General features: G+C 43.0%; 1 protein-coding gene across 1 annotated transcript in view; it reads left to right on the top strand.

The window, feature by feature from the left end:
- The window catches only part of diaph2 (diaphanous-related formin 2), a 356,685-nt gene that overhangs the window by 188,003 nt on the left and 151,124 nt on the right, over nucleotides 1–17,558 (top strand). The window contains 1 exon segment of the mRNA XM_068715129.1: nucleotides 14,238–14,339. Coding sequence (XP_068571230.1) covers nucleotides 14,238–14,339 — 102 coding nt within the window.

The raw sequence follows: 17,558 nt of genomic DNA, 5'->3' as shown, positions 1-17,558 counted from the left end.
TTAGTTCAGAGGCTCAGTGCTTAAGAGAATGACGGCGATAACCATTGGGAGCACCAAATTGCTTAAGTGATGCGCTTGCATGTCAAATCACCGCCAACTCTTCCTTTTGGAGCTGTAACGACAGCGCGAGAGTTGTATCTTAAAAGCATATCAAATGCAGGTAGACATATCAGGTGCTTAGAGACAGCAGACTGCGGCACACCGTGCAGTGCGGCGTGTGGAATCGGCCGGCAGGCGTTCACTTTGTTAGACGTGGAGAAAAAGTTTGATACCGCGTCCTCATCTGCTACCAACAAATCCGTTTTGCGGTGAATGCCGCATCTGCTTTGCTCCGTACAGCATACAAAGCATTTAAAAGATGCGCCATGGAATAAACAGATCGGGCCTATTAGTGTGTCGTCTACATGCGGATATTTCCCCACATTTTCTTTTGCTTTTTAACCCAATTCTGTCTTCTCGGCAGCTGGAGAAATGCCATTATGAATTTGTCTTTTATCTCGTGCGATTTGTCTCGGCAGGATTCAGCCATTTTTCTTTACCGTGTGTGCACTTGCGCTTTATATGTCAGAGGTAACTCGGATGATCCATAAAATCCACCTGACATGTGACACTTGGCTCGGAGATAGCATCTGGTGCTAGCGCAACCTGTGTTTATCTGTTGTTTACGGCTATTAGGGATGACACGGCAAGTGGGTGTGGAGCAATTGGAGAATTCGCAATGATCTTGTTTTCTTGTGTGTGTGTGTGTGTGTGTGTGTGTGTGTGTGTGTGTGTGTGTGTGTGTGTGTGTACTCCAGATGTGCATGCGTTGATTATGTGGACTGTGTGCATTATTTGTTTATAGAGGTTGTTTGACTCCATCAGAGTGGGACCAGGGAATCAGAAAGTCTAAAGGCTCATGTCAAGATAAAGGCGTGTGTGTGTGTGTGTGTGTGTGTGTGTGTGTGTGTGTGTGTGTGTGTGAGAGAGCGAGGGATTACAGCAGAGTAGGCAGAGCGGGGCGAAATAAACCCGAGCGTGGACACACATTCCAGAGATCATCTCATGCCATTGGACGTGCATTTGCCCTCATGCTGCTTCTCTTCATCTAGCAGCACCTACTGAAAGGCTCAGAGGCATGTGTGCTTCCCTTTTGATCAGCCCCACCACAGCAAACCTCACTGTAGAGTGCATGATTCACCACATGCCTTCACACAATTATTATGAAGCCTCAGTGGACGCTGTATCGGCTTTCTGATTTGGACGTCACCGGGCTCGAGTCGTGTCCTCCGTTTCGCTATCAATACGATCATCAGTTTTGACATCTTTGCTAATGCGAAATGAACTACTCAATAAAGGGGATTACGGTCGGAGACATCCGCTGTCAAATCGCTCTTCCTTTGTGCATTTGCCTCAAGTTGAGTAAAATTCACTCTACATTTGGTACAAGAGGGAGGGATACATGACTTACTGTGCGTTCCCACTGCTTCCTTGTGTTTAATTAGAATATTTCTATTGATCGCATCCTTGCTGTGAAAGAAAGTGGGTGTTGTCATGTTACATCCCCCCCCCCCCCCCCCCCCCACTACACCAAAAATGGTGGCTGTTTTAACTCGGGGACTAAAAAAAGCTTCTTTCAATAAAGCTATTGCTTTTAATCTTATCCCTTACAGATAGCTATTGACCATATGCTTATGCCTTAAATGTCTGCAGTTGAAGAGACAAAGGGAAAGGATTCTAGGCAACTCACACAAAAATGAGTGTCATTGAGGTGGCCAGCTGTGATGCCATTATATCAGTTGGTAGCGTATTGCACGGTAAGGGGAGCAACAACTAAAAGTCTAGGTCAGCATTACGGCCTTTTATTGGGCCCATCCACTCGCTCACGGGCATCGCTTTTACAGGAGAAGCTCCGCTAAGTGACTGACTCGGTGCAGCAGCGGCGTTCCTTTTACAGGTTAGTACAGAATCACATCCGAGTCGGCCAGACAGCGGGGCAGCAGCAGGACTCATAAACACATCGTGATCAGCCCACTGAGAGGTGGGATGCACTTCAATGGTTTTTTGCCCCTCAAACGCCGTGAATACTCTTAACTCCACAGTATCACAAGTGAGGCATCGGATTACAGTACCGCTGCTATAGGGGTCATCAGGCATGCGGTGTCAGAGACACAAGCCCGCTTTACATACGGGGCTCTGACTTCCCACCGTCTCCTGCAGCACAAAGGCATCCTTGTAATTCATTAAGCCTGACTAACCTGTTTATATTCTCTCTGGTGAAACAAAGGATCATTGTAATCAAGATTTGGACTCTGCACCGTGCATCATGCAGTGTCACGAGTTGCACTCCTGTAAGACATATTTGATTTTTTTTTTTTTTTTACAGGTTAGCTCCTTTTCATATCATAATGACTCACATTCAAGTGTATATCACAGTAGCTCTCCTCCCGTTTCTTACGCAGGATCTGATCGTTTTCATAGCGTTTCTCCCAACAATTATGTCTTTGACGTCTCTTTTCACGTCTCTGTGGCTGATTGAGTGCAGTGATTTCACTAGAGGTAGTTATTATATAGCAAGTGGTAAGTACTGTACGTCCTAGAAGGCTTTGTGAGTGAGTAGGGTCTGATGCACGATGTCTAGGTAATAAGAGAATCACTTCTTCTTTTTTTAATGCAAATTACTCTTGTTTTTCACATTGGCTCAACGCTATTGTTGTCGGGCTTTTGCTCTATTAAATTTAGTTTGGACTTTTGCTGTGACACCATATGCTAGCATGCTATATATATATATATATATATATATATATATATATATATATATATATATATATATATATATATATATAGTTGTGGTCAAAAGTTTACATACACTTGTAAAGAACATAATGTCATGGCTCTCTTGAGTTTCCCCGTTATTTCTACAACTCTGATTTTTCTCTGATAGAGTGATTGGAACAGATACTTCTTTGTCACAAAAAACATTAATGAAGTTTGGTTCTTTCATGACTTTATTATGGGTTAACAGAAAAAGTGATCAAATCTGCTGGGTCAAAAATATACATACAGCAGTGCTAATATTTGGTTACATGTCCCTTGGCCATTTTCACTTCAATTAGGTGCTTTTGGTAGCCATCCACAAGCTTCTGGCAAGCTTCTCGTTGAATCTTTGACCACTCCTCTTGACAGAATTGGTGCAGTTCAGTTAAATTTGATGGCTTTCTGACATGGACTTGTTTCTTCAGCATTGTCCACATGTTCTCAATGGGATTTAAGTCAGGACTTTGGGAAGGCCATTCTAAAACCCTAATTCTAGCCTGATTTAGCCATTCCATTATCACTTTTGATGTGTGTTTGGGGACATTGTCCTGTTGGAACACCCAACTGCGCCCAAGACCCAACCTTCGGGCTGATGATTTTAGGTTATCCTGAAGAATTTGAAGGTAATCCTCCTTCTTCATTATCCCATTTACTCTCTGTAAAGCACCAGTTCCATTGGCAGCAAAACAGCCCCACAGCATAATACTACCACCACCGTGCTTGACGGTAGGCATGGTGTTCTTGGGGTTAAAAGGCCTCACCTTTTCTCCTCCAAACATATTGCTGGGCATTGTGGCCAAACAGCTCGATTTTTGTTTCGTCTGACCACAGAACTTTCCTCCAGAAGGTCTTATCTTTGTCCACGTGATCAGCAGCAAACTTCAGTCGAGCCTTAAGGTGCCGCTTTTGGAGCAAGGGCTTCCTTCTTGCACGGCAGCCTCTCAGTCCATGGAGATGCAAAACACGCTTGACTGTGGACACTGACACCTGTGTTCCAGCAGCTTCTAATTCTTGGCAGATCTGCTTTTTGGTGGTTCTCGGTTGACTCTTCACCCTCCTGACCAATTTTCTCTCAGCAGCAGGTGATAGCTTGCGTTTTCTTCCTGATCGTGGCAGTGACAAAACAGTGCCATGCACTTTATACTTACATACAATTGTTTGCACTGTTGCTCTTGGGACCTGCAGCTGCTTTGAAATGGCTCCAAGTGACTTTCCTGACTTGTTCAAGTCAATGATTCGCTTTTTCAGATCCATGCTGAGCTCCTTTGACTTTCCCATTGTAGCGTTTGTGGGCGTTTGTATCCAATGAGCCCTATTTAAATGGCCTCAGAGAAGTCACCAGCTGTAGTCACTCATAATCACTCACAAGAAGTTAAGAGGCCATGCTATGAAGCTCATTTCATTGACACAACTTTCTAAGTCACCAAAATTGCTAATTCATGTTGCTGTATGTATATTTTTGACCCAGCAGATTTTGTCACTTTTTCTGTTAACCCATAATAAAGTCATGAAAGAACCAAACTTCATGAATGTTTTTTGTGACAAAGAAGTATCTGTTCCAATCACTCTATCAGAGAAAAATCAGAGTTGTAGAAATAACTGGAAACTCAAGAGAGCCATGACATTATGTTCTTTACAAGTGTATGTAAACTTTTGACCACAACTGTATATATATATATATATATATATATATATATATATATATATATATATATATATATATATATTCCTTGTAAGCATCGTGGCAGTTGAGAAGCTCAACAACTGCTGTGGTTTTGAGATTTAAATGCAGTTCATGACTGAGTGCCTCTCCCTTTACGCTCATGTTCTTCTTCCCTCACTTTTAACTCCATCCCCAGGTGGCGCACAGCACATCTTTAATCAGGTCACGTCTGCCTTGACACCTCCATGTCGCCAGAACATGCTTCTCCGTAGCTGTGTAAAGAATAGTCATCAGGAAGTGACATGACGGAAGCCGTTACAGCCCACATCACATTGAGGGATCAATTCCCGCTTTTTAATATGCATGTGTTTTCGTGTATCTGTGTAAGTACAGGGGGGGGGGGGGGGGGGGGGGGGGGCAAGGCAGGCATTTTAGTGACAGACACAGCACCAGCTGTCTTTGATTTGATTGGGGCCTTCCAACTTTACTGTATATATCTGTCCCCGCGTTGATTGCCAAGTATAAACCTATTGCCGCTAACAAGCGTGGCGTCAAGCTGCCAGAATGAGAAAAAGTCATTTCTCCTCCTCTTGTCCTCGTCTCTCAGCAAACCTTGACATTTTCCAGCACAGAAATGTGAAGTATTTCTTAAGTCCTTTCACGCCTCAGTTGACAAATTGGATCAACCTATCGGTTAACCTTCACAAGAAGAAGAGATAATACTTGAGCACATTTCTTAAAAAATAAAACATGTGCATGGTCGTCTTTTCCTTGTTTGACAACCTTTAATGCGTCACTCTTCTAAGCTGCTTGCTCAGACACACCTGCACATTTGTTTTTTTCCAAAAAGCAATGACGTTACACTGAAAAAGAAATACTTAAACCAAATTGTCTTTATTGTTATTATCATTATTATAAGTAGTAGTAGTTGTATAATAATTATTCACATTTTAACTTGCTATTACCTCTCTCTACTAGTGAGTGTGGTCTGTAACAGCTGAATGTTGCACATGCTCATTAGTCATTATTTTATTTTTTTTTGTCATTTTACAGGAATACAGTTTTGATCCAATAATTAGAAAGCATGAATTCACAGAGCAGAGAGGCCTAAGAAAACCCACTGGTGGATGCAGTGACCATTAAAGTGCAATGATGACACTAAATGTCCCGAGAAAGAACAATGTATCAACTCAAAACTATTTCATTCTTGCTTGTATAGCATCCAGTTTTCATCTTGAAATAATGAAAAAGTTAAAAAGGAAAGGGAGAATAACGGTACTGGAATAACTGTGCTTTAGAAGAGATGGGGACAGATTATGTTCTACCAGCTGACAAATACAAGTACAACCCTGTTGAATACGCTCTGATGTAAGACACTGCACAGACAGCAGGCAATATAAATTACACCCAGGACATGTTTTGTCCTATTCTACTATGTGTTCAAGGAAAAGCACTTCCCACCAATGGTTGGATGAGAGGAACAGTATCGATGTGTTCTCTGCAGTGGAGAGTTTTGTCCATGACCTTTTTAGCTCATCTTAGCACAACATTTTTTCTTAAGAAAAGAACCTGTAGTAAAGCACACAAAAGAGACACACTCAATTGTGGTTTAATATATAATTTTCATATCTTCACATATGAAATACAGCAAGTGTCTTTTTGACAGAACCTGTCTCCTGTCTCTTCCAGTATTTCATCTCTAAACAGGCCTTGGACCAGTCTCTCTCTTAAAGCTGACCACAAACACATTCCCTTCTTTATCCTTTAGAGATAACCAGCAGCAGAGGCGCACGCCTCATAATCTCCACCTTTTCGGCCTCTTTGAGTATACTTTGGAATCCCTTTTCTGGGCTCGGTCCCATGTAGCGTGGCGCTGGGAGAGGTACATTAATAGAGACCGTGGGGGCGACGGTAATCCAAGGAACACCCTTGAATCTCTATTCTTCATCCCCTCATAGCGACGTGAGCCCCGGCTTCGCCGTCGTCTACTACTCCGCGCTGTAGGTTTGGAGCGGCACGGCGGGGTGTTAAAGGACGGCGGGGCAGCCGCTTGGACCGTCGGCTAGTGCCTTCCCACCAGCGCTCGAGCGCATTGGGTCACAACGAGCTGCCTCGGCACCGCCAGAGAATGGTTTCCTAGAACTGATTGGCTGTCAGGCTCAATCCATTCGCTGCCCCCCGGAGCATGTCTCCATGACCAATTTAAGAGGCAGAGTCAGAGCCTTCCCACACTCCCTGCCTCAGAGCGAGAACAACAGTCATGTGTAGATGTGGGCAGATTAAATATATACTTGTTAAAAGGCCGTATCAAGCCCCAGGTCATTGACAATGCTCAGAGTTATTGATTTGAGGGATTTTTTTTATTTGTTCAGCATTGTTGTTTTCTCTTTTAAGTTCATTTTCACACTCTGTTTTGAACATATTTGCTCCGTGTTGGTTTAAAAGTAAACTTGTAACCTTAGAGATACTACAGCATTATTGCCCCCCCCCAATGAATATAAATCCTCACTGTGTTAGATAATCCATATGGGCTTTGCTCAATTCTGTGGATACTACCAGTTTGAATTGGACACAAAGTTAATCTCACCACTACATTTCTCAGGGTCTGTATTCAATTTTGAATCAGACCCACGAGAAGATTCCTAATCACAGGCACAAACTAACAGCTAAGCAAGTCGTGTATAATCATGATATCAGGATATGACTGCATTTCAATAGGAGACATTAATCGTTTGCAGAAAGCCTTCTCCTCTCCTCTTGGAATAGAAACAGGGAAGGGGGGGTGTGGGGGGGTGTGTGTGTGTGTGTGTGGGGGGGGGGGGTCACTGAGGGAGATCTGTGTTGTCTCAATTAGAGGAGGAGGCGTTTTTCTCACTGGGCCCTGCTCCAAGCCCAGCTGCGTACCTTCCACCGTGGGCTGAGCCTCTCCCTGCATACTGAAAACATTACTGGCCGCAGGTCAGAGTGTCACTCAGTGGGACTTCTGCTCCCTAAACCCACACCTTTGTTTCAGAGATGTCTGATAACCACAACCAGATGGCCTCCGATGGAAGGAGAGATAACTCAAGGAAAGCAGTCAGTTTATAAGGCTCACATGCGCGGCCGTGAGGGTGCGTACCTATTTTTTTTTTTTTTTTTTTTTAAAGTGTGTTTTGCCACACGCGAGTGTTCACGAAGTTACATTTCACAGACATATCCACATTTTCCATCGTCATCATCATCATCATCATCATCATTATCAGCCACTTCCTCCCCCCCCAACTCCCTGTTATCATAAGGGGTGATGATGAATGCATGGTTGAGAGCTCAACCCCCCCTCCCAAACTGCAGCTCCACTGTAATAGTTCACTTTAAGCTTAAGGAGTATTTTTTTAGAAAAAAAAGAAACAAGACAAGGTCAAAACCTGACAAAGAAAAAAAAAAAAAAATCTTGCAAATAACTTTAGTTGCTGGGAGCGATACTTATTCCTTCCACAGGCAGTCGTTTATTCAACATTAACGTAGAATATGTATAATATCAAGTGTTTTTTTTTATCAGGCACTAATCTTGTTGTCCCGGCCTATAAGTTGCGTGTCAGTCATACTGGATTGCTCGATGCTTTTCAATTATGTTTTGGTGTATACAATCAATGCAGGTTTGACAAGCGGAGAGAGCAAAATAGGATTTTAAGTTCTGTGGCAGAGGGATTGCCTCTTTGCAAGTGGGAGCATGCTTCTGAGATCGAAGATAGCGGCAGGAGTGGATAGAGAGGTGTGTTCCCACACAGCAAATTGGCTTTGGGGTTGAGAAAGAGACCTCTGTTTAGCCTTAGTCAGTGGGAGAAATTGGTCACAGCTGGATTTCGCTGGTCAATTGGTACGTTCACATCGTGTGCGCGCTCTCTATTTTTTTGAAGGTCTCGCTCATTATTACAGCTATAACTGGGCGAGGCGTTTTATCTTGCCAGTAGAAATTCAAGAGCGCCTTTGTGCGCCATGCTTTGCCCCCTAATACCTTAATACTTTTCATTTATTCACTCATGGTTCCCCCCCCATCGCATCTGTTTCGTTTTTTTTTTTGTCCAGGGGTCTATGATTTAAAATGCTACAGATATGGAACTTCAAAGGATTCAGATTATATGCGCAGGTCAGTTGGTGTGTGTGCGTGTATGTGTCTGTGTATATATATATATATATATGTATGTGTATATATATATATATATATATGTATATATGTATATATTTGTGTGGAATTGGTACTTCTGTGTATCAGACATGACTGAGGCCAATGACTCTTCCTCAGAATCCATCTCCTTTAGACGGTCTGGCAGCTATCCAGCGGCTCAATCCTCAGTGTGAGTCCCTGAGATGGAGGACAGGGCACATGTTTGCAGGCAGATTGCACATTTGAGGGAATAAATTGCCTCGTAGAGGACCAGACTCCACATTGTCTATTCCACTCTGTGTTCCTTTGCCTTTAAATATGTTTGTTGAAGACCTGTCATCTGCAGTTTCTTTTATTTCTCTTCAAGGCCTGCTCATTTCATGGTGTCTGGTGGCGAGGCTCAGCCGGATGGTCTGTGTCCGGAAGTGAACATGTGGTAGTGTTTAGCTTCGTAATGCCGTGGGTTTTATGGACGTCTTGAGGGAGATATCGCATGGAAGGCAACCAGAATAGTGATTCTGGGCCAGCAAACAGACTGGATGTCCAAGTGTTGGAGAACTCTTGTTATCACAGAGCCTCCCAAGGGTATACCTCAGTCCAAGGCCCACAGAGAAGGCTTAAAACGGATGCCAAGTCATCATTAATAAGCCAAGTGTGTTTTCGCTCAAACATTCATGTGTTTTTCCAGTGGAACCTATATCAATTTGGTGACTCCGTTTGGCACGGGGCGAGCGTAAACTCCTCCTCAGTTAATGGAATGTGTAACAGCTTCGCTCAGCAGGGACTTCTCTTCACGTGGTTGTGTTGGCTCCGAGGAACCTTTCATGTGTTTCGTTAAAACGCGGTTTTGAAACACTTCCTCCTTGACATTCTTCTCAAGGCTCGACACCCTTGCGAGTTAACATCTCATAACAAATCAATGTGCAAAAACTAACTATGTATAATTCATTGTTACATTTCCTTGTCTCAAAACTTGCATGGCTGATATCAAATCAGAAGCATTTGACCCCGACTATTTTCCTTAGAGGACCATCTGGTCCAAGAGCTCTGCATAACACAGTCGGTTCACATCTTATTGTTCCTACAGATGTTCAGATTGTTCCTGTTCCCATCCTGGGTGACTGTGGCTAAGTGGAGAGCAGGGCCGCCTTTCAATCAGGGGGGTCAGTGGTTCGATTCCCGGCTCCTGTTCTGCTAGTCTCATGTCAATGTGTCCTTGAGCAAGACACTTAACCCCAAAATTGCTCCCGTAGCTGCGTCTACGGTGTGTTGATAGATAATGAATTGTAAGTCGCTTTGGATAAAAGTGTCTGCTAAATGACTGTAATGTAATGTAATCCTGACCCTTCACCTTATTACACACATCAATTAATACATGTTTATGTTGGCATTGGCTTGGAATTAAGATGGTGTTATTTATTTTTAAACTGACAGATTAATATAGAAATAGCATATCTCTATGTGAAGTGACTTTATGTCACAATTGTATGAAATGGCTTCAGGGAAACCAGTGAGCTGCCAAAAGTCCCTCCCACACGGTGCCCATCACAAATGGCTCTTTACTGAGTGATTGTTTGAGGGATTTAATGAATAAATATACATCTGTGCACAACGGATGGTTTTGTTGTCAGAGTATTACATTTTAGCCGCCAGGCAGTTCGTAAAGCACGTTTAAATGTTGGCAAGGACTTTGATCAGCTGTTGTGGCCCCACACTGTTGGACAGGTTAAGCTCCATTGGCAGAAACAAAAAGACACTATTAGATTGACGTACATTCCCAGAGTTGCATTTTATCTAGAGACGCGCCAATTACAATTTCCTCGGCCAATTCCCATTATTATCCCTCCGCGCCAACGACAGCTGTGGCCGGAAGAATATGTTTTTATGTTGTCAAAGGTCAGGGCCACTGCGACCTCAAGAGAGTCCCGTTCTCCTGAAGGCTGTTTCTCAGGAAGGCCGTGAGCGATTTACTACAAGTTTACAGGAAGCATTGATGAGCTGATACGGTCATTTATCTGACATTTGCTGTTTTCAATTTTTTGTTCATGGAACTAGAATTGACAGCAAGTCTGCACACTACCTTTTACTTGTTGTGGTTATTTACATAAAACACACAATTCGTATGATTAAGAAATAAATGATATATGAAAAGCTTCTTAGAGCTATTAAATAGAATTAAACAGGTCATAATTCCCTCTCCGTTATGTATTTTATAATGCTGTGAAAAGATCTTCCAACAAATACTAACCCTTATATAAGTTTCCAAAAACTACATTTTGCAAGATTACATTTGCGTACATCATAATAGGGTTATAATCCACCCTCGCTCAATACTTTTGTTTTACTAAGCAGAGCTTGAATGCATCATAATCAAGTAAATGTAATCTCCGTTAACGTTAGCTGTAGGCTCATTATTAGCAGCTATCGTGGGAATGAATTATAATATAATAACTCTCTGATTCAGTTAGTTGTCTGACATGTTTTTCCTCCTTCATGGTTTATTTTGGACTTTCATTTGTTACAGATTACCGGATGTATGTCGTCTTTACTCACGCTGAGGAACCACCACACCAGTGACGTGTGTGTGTGTGTGTGTGTGTGTGTGTGTGTGTGTGTGTGTGTGTGTCTGTGTGTGTGTGTGTGTTTGTGTGGCTGTGCCGACATGAAACTACCATGCGGCACACGTGTGTGTAAATGCCAGCCAGTCATACACAATCAGCTGCTGATAGACCGTGCATCTATTTTGAACAAAAACGCAAACTTTTTTTTTTGTCAAATTGAAGCTCAAACTAATTATGATGCCTAGTGGCGCTTGTGATTTTTAGTAACTTTTTATGTTTTGGAGACATTAATAAAACTTGCTTTATTGTTGTGGCCAACCATCTGGTTGAAATATGCCACTTATAGTCATCCTCTCCACACACCTGGGACTCAGACTAGTGTGGCAACTCCAATGTGTGCAAAGCCCTCCAGGGCCCATCAGTCCACATGCAGCGCTCAGAGGAAACATGTGGCACCATTGAGTCGGGCCAGCAAATACTGGAGCAGACACCAGCCAACCGATGCCACTGCTCATTGCACAGCGGCGGAGCTCTGAGCTGTATAGGATGGCATCAGAAAGGAATGTGCCTGTTTCAGATGATTAAAGGCGGGTGTTTTTCTCTTTAATTTGAGGTAGTGTGGGGGCCCTGGAGGGGTAAGGGCAGAGACAGCTGAGGCACTGACGAATGGGCCGAGAGCAGCACCCTGCTGAGAGTGTAAGGTACCTAGGTGAGAGATTCAAGTGGCAGCAGAGAAAAGAGAATAGCTTAAGAGAACAATTTAGTACCGCAAGCAGCCAAATCCCCCTTCTGAGTTTAATTTGCCCTCTGTCTGCGGGCCATTCTCTGAGGGAGATCATTGTTTCCTCTTGTTTTATTTTTGCTGGCTCACCAGTTTCTTTGTCCAAGGCGCTCGCCATATAAGAAATCCAGCAAGACTCCCAGGGCCTCAGTGGTTACTGACTCAGTTTATGTGAGTCAGGATATTGTGGCTGTAATGTTGTTGTCATTGGATTTATTTATGAAGTTATCAATATTTATTGTCTCTCTCTCTCTCTCGCTCTCTCTCTCTCTCTCTCTCTCTCTCTCTCTGTGTCTCTCACTCTCTCTTTTTGTGGGTTGAGATGAATTCTGAGAGAAAAATCGCTGACACTGAAACATGAAAATTCATATCTGCCAGTCTTAAATTAAAGGCATCAACAAGTACTAACCCTGGGCATCGGGTTTTTTATATTTTATTTTGTGGAAGCAGGTGAACACATTGGCCGCAACAGGACCTGCGTTAACAACATTAAAAAACACTTTCACTCATGAAGAGGACATTTGTGGCTCAGAGGGAGAGCGGGTCCTCCTCTAATCTCAAGATAACCACTCCGAACCATATAACTAGATCACTATAGTGACACAATTCTACGCACTTAGATGCATCGATCTTAATTTATGTATTCGAGGAGACGCTAACGGCTCGTAAGTGGTAATAAAGTCCTGATAAAATACTGTCCAATGAAAGTGGTGCAAAAATAAAAGTGTGTGAGATTTTACACAATCCAGGCACTAATCAAAGGGGTCGTGTCCTGTTGTTGGCGAGCAAAGCCCCCCCCCCCCCCCCCCCCCCTCGCCATGTTGCTCCCGTTGAGCCGTTGGCTGATGTGCATCCCAGAGCTCCACCGGGTTTGAAGGTGATACAGCGTTTTGTGTATCACGGTCGGTGTAGACTGAACATTTAGAGTGCAGAGTCTTGTCAGCCGCTGAGGAACATCCTCAGATGTTGACAGGAAATCAAACCACAGCATCGGTACACACTTGAACCATTTTTACCCCTACTTAATACAGTAAACAACTGCATCCCCCGATGTCGTGTTTTGACAGAAAGCACTGGAGTTAGGCAGGTGCCTTCAGCATTGCTTCTTCTGGCTGCCCAGGAGATGTTGCCTCTTTGATTGTTTCTTTAAATATGCAAGCCAGTGCTGAGGGAGCAGATTGTTTGTTCTGGATTTTCCTGGGAGACTCCCACCTTGGGCTCAAACGGAGCAGTTGTGATGATTAGCACCAAAGTGTGCTGCCTCTCCCATAAGCCACCGGGAGGAGAGGGACGGGTCTTGGGCGTCTCGTTTCTCATATCTGTGTTAGTCACTCATCTTCAGCGCTGTGATTACAGTTTTGAAATGGTGACCTTTTTGTCCCGTACATGTGCATCTGTGTTTTTAGAGCTTGAAGTTATTGAAGTGTAATTGAAGAGTAATACACGCTGCGGTGTTTCCCCCAGAGCGTGGCCTCAATAAGGTCTTCATTATGGCAACAAAGGTCTCTTCATTCTTGAACACAATTTGTTCTTGTGTTCAGCCATGTAACGGAGACATAATGCCATTTTCTGGGATTGCGGGGGGTAAAACAATTATCTCCTTGGCTCGAGCGAGTTGACAAACAGGGCCTGAGGGGAGAAACTGTGCTTATCAACCATCTACCCACTGTCACAATGACAGAAGTGCTGGCACATGCAAACAAATGAAGAGGGGGAGGTCATCCGCAGGACTGTGCTCTGGCACTACAGCTGATGATGTCGCATATTATGTCATCAATCATCATCTGCCTTTAAACAAGCCAACGTTATACCATGTGTGCGGTGGCCTTAGGAATGCAAGGCTGGACACAAAGCATATAATATTAATGTTGCCATTCAGTTTATGTCAGCAATGCGTTATGTGAGAGCAATTGTGGTTTATCTATTTGATACAACATCTTGTTTAAGACATAGGGGCGGCTGTCATTTTTACACTGCGATACATCATGTTCAGGGTTGGATGCAGGATGCATCATGAAGTGGCTCAGTTAAGTAGCCTATCAAATGTTTCAACAGTTTCAGCTCAAAAAGTACCTTTTTTTTTTTTTTTTTTTTGTTCCTTTTTTTGAACTTTTTATTGAGAGAGGAGTGTTGTGGAACCAAAAGGCTGATGTCTGGAAACTATGCTTTTTAATTGGTTCGGGCCATCTGCTGCCATCGAACCGATCTCTGCCCGTCAGCTTATGCTTTAATATGCATTAATGTATCGAGATTCTCATCTATGTACATGTTTTTTTTTTTTTTTTTCTGCAGTGAAAAAAGATGTAAAAGATGAGACTGATGACAGAATGCAACAATTCAAGAAAAAGGCGAAAGAGCTTCGCATCCTGGATGCCAAAACCGCACAGAATCTCTGTAAGTATACAGCTATGTCACATATAGAATATTTACAGCCACTAACCGCGGTTCATGAAGTACTTTATTCTCTTAACCATGACCTTTTTTTGTCAGAAATGTCAGTGTTATTTTCCTTGACACCCCTGGGCCTTTTCATTCCCCCCATGAATAGCTCAGCAGAGCTGTTTGTGGGAAACAAACTAGTGGAATAGTGATGGTGTTTCACTAAAGCCCAGTGGGGAAACGTTTCCATGCCAGTTGTTTAGCGGCCACCACAAGTACATATAGACTGTGTCCAAGTTACCTGACTGTAATCATGTGTAAAGCTAATTCCTACTAGCACTGAGCACTAGCGCTACATGTAGGTGTTTTGAATCCCCAGGAAGCTTAAGTGGACTGAATGTGCAGTCGATAATGGTGCACAGGTTTTTACCTCGCTGTCGTTGTGGTGGATGGAACACTTTTTTTTTTTTTTTTTTCGTTTGGGGATCATTTCAGGTTTGATGCAAATGATCTGCAAAAACATTCACTACCAGCTCAACCCATGCACCTTCTCTCTCTTCCATGAGAACCTCCTTGATCCCAAATCCATGAAATGTGTGTATGAATTCATTATGCAAAAAAAAAAAAAAAAATTGACTGGCTGCTGGCAGTCTTCTTTTGATTGGTAGGTAAAGCATTTCTCATTGTTTCCCCAACTCTGCAGCCTTGGTATCCTTTACCTCTCAGATACAATGTTGAATACTAACACCTTATGAAATATGCATGTTCTATGCTAAGATTACAGGTCACCCTCCTTTGCAACCCTTATCCCACCCTCTTTGCTTTCTTCTTTAATGGACGAGTAGAGAGGTATGCAATTCATCGTTTTCAGGTGACATCACGGTTTTATGGGAACGCCCCCCTGGAGGGCAAAACAAAGCTGCCTTCCACTGCCCGCCAACGACGGCTCAGCTTTTTACCACACTGACAGTTTGTTAAATTTGATGCACAAACCAAAGAGGAGACAAGCCCGGGCTGTGTTTCTACAGAATCCCAGCTCAGAGCGAAAAAAAATAAAAAAAACCCAGAGAGGAGGAGATTGTTGGATTTGTGCAATTAGACGTGCCACTGTCCCGAGCAAGCGCACTTCTCCTAAACCTGCCATGCAAATCAAATCGCACTAATTCCTCCTTCTCCAGCTACCCAGCCTATCAATGGTGCATCATTTAATCTGTAGGATTTTTAACTGGAAAATGGGAAAGAATTTAGAAAATGAACAATCCAAAAATTGAAAATGTAAGCCAATAAATAATACATAATTTGGACAATAATTATAATTTATGAATGTGCAAAACATACAAATTATACACTCTCCTCATAGCTACCAGTCTCCATTGACAGAAACAGTAATTCCACCTCACTGATCGTTGTAATCAGTTATATTTAATTCACTTGGCAGGAGCAAACTAAAACACGTTAATACTGTCTTGGTTAGTCTCTCCACTGCTCCAACAATCACCGACTCTGGTTTTGTTTGAAATAAATCTTTGATTTTACTGTGTTAGATGTCAGAATATGCATGCTCTGCACGCCGTTTCCCCGCTCACAAGACGTTTGCAACCAAAGGTAGGTAGCTAATTAGCACACATCTTCGCTTCGACGATGAATCATTTCTTGTCCTATACCTCCTCAGCAGCATTATCGGCCCATCCAGATCGAAAGTACTGGTAACCGTCTGTACTTTAGTACGCATTCATCTTGGCAGCAGTATAAGGGATGGATTCTCCGAATGACATATGTAATCATCAAGTACAGCTCTGGCAGAGACCTAGCTGCTTCTAATGATTGAAATACAGCAGCAGATGCTGTGTTTGGGTCACTTGTGCCTAAGGCTTGCAGTTTGTTTATATATTTTTTATTTTTTTTTCTCTCTTTTGAGAGGTGATCTAAACACTTGCGGGTTGCAAATTATAACAATCTGACAGGCTTGAGCGGTAGCTCCATGGAGTTCCCAGTGTTAGTGGCCATGTCGTACCATTGTTTTGCCTTTTTTTGTTCTCTGCACCGCGTCACGTGACCCAAAACTATGAATTGCATAGCGTACACTGTTGATGGGGACTGGTAGCAAACTAGAATATCAAAATAAGCTGATGGATGAACATACATCTCAGAAACATGCACTATATGTGCCTCCAAACCCATTCCCTTCCTGTGTGCCGGTAATATTATGCAATGGCTTCAAATCACTGCGTTTTCCGTGAAGAGAGGCCACATGAATGAGCTCATCAGGCAAAGTATTGGGGTCTGATGTCAGGAAGAGGCATGTGGCATGAACATAAGGATGACATAGCATCTGCATGTGTGTGTGTGTGTGTGTGTGTGTGTGTGCGTGCCAGTGTGTGCATGTCATTGCGCTTGTGTAGGGCTGTGACAATGTTGGTAGGTGTCACTGCCATCTCTGATTACAGCCCCAGCAGATGGGATTCAAATTTGGCAGGAAGCAAAGATAAGTTTAGAAAATCTCTTTTCCAGAGTGGCAATGGGTGGAAGGCATGTGGTCCTACACAACTACTCAGCTCCCCCGGGTCCTAGCAATGCACCGAAGCCTCCATGATCATATGCATCGCCCGCAGAACCCTCTGAGCTCCCTTTCCACTGTTGACGTGTGTTGATATTGAAGGTTCAGTGGCTGGGATGGGTAGCGGGACAAAAATGAATGATTGTGATGCCAGTGCCACTCCATGTATTCTGGTATAATGATTACCACTTTCAGCTTTTACAAAGAGCTTCAGTCGAGTTGACTTGTGGCGAAGCCATGCGGATAGATAATTGTAGCTGTCGAAATGAGACGAGACAGCTGCGTCGAATACTTATTTCAGTGAACAAAAGAAATTCATTTTAACGATCATCTTGCTTCAGGGGTGGTTGCATTAACCTATAGCCACTTTGCAAACGTTGAACCAAACATGTGGACACTTTTCTTTATATTAGTGGATCATCCATCTAGTTGTGAGTGAACGGTAACTTAACACCGCGTAGACTGTGTCAAATGAAAATATTTGGACTCTTTAAGTAGGTGGAAATTCTAACATCAAGTACTTAAAACCTGACAGAAATAACACGATTCCGGTGAAATGATTTAATGCACACTTTAAAGGAGCTTAGAGCTGAGCACAGCTACAAGAGCCCAGTTAAGACATGTTTTAATTTACAGTTAAATGAGAATAGCTACTGTATTGAATGCAGATCTTAAAT

Source organism: Cebidichthys violaceus, unplaced genomic scaffold (genome assembly GCF_023349555.1).
Source record: "Cebidichthys violaceus isolate CVI_PGR_0920_01 unplaced genomic scaffold, fCebVio1.0.p SCAF_2, whole genome shotgun sequence".
In the NCBI taxonomy this organism is placed as follows: Eukaryota; Metazoa; Chordata; class Actinopteri; order Perciformes; family Stichaeidae; genus Cebidichthys; species Cebidichthys violaceus.
The sequence above is the reverse complement of the archived record's forward strand: the minus strand, read 5'-3'. Positions and strand labels throughout refer to the sequence as shown.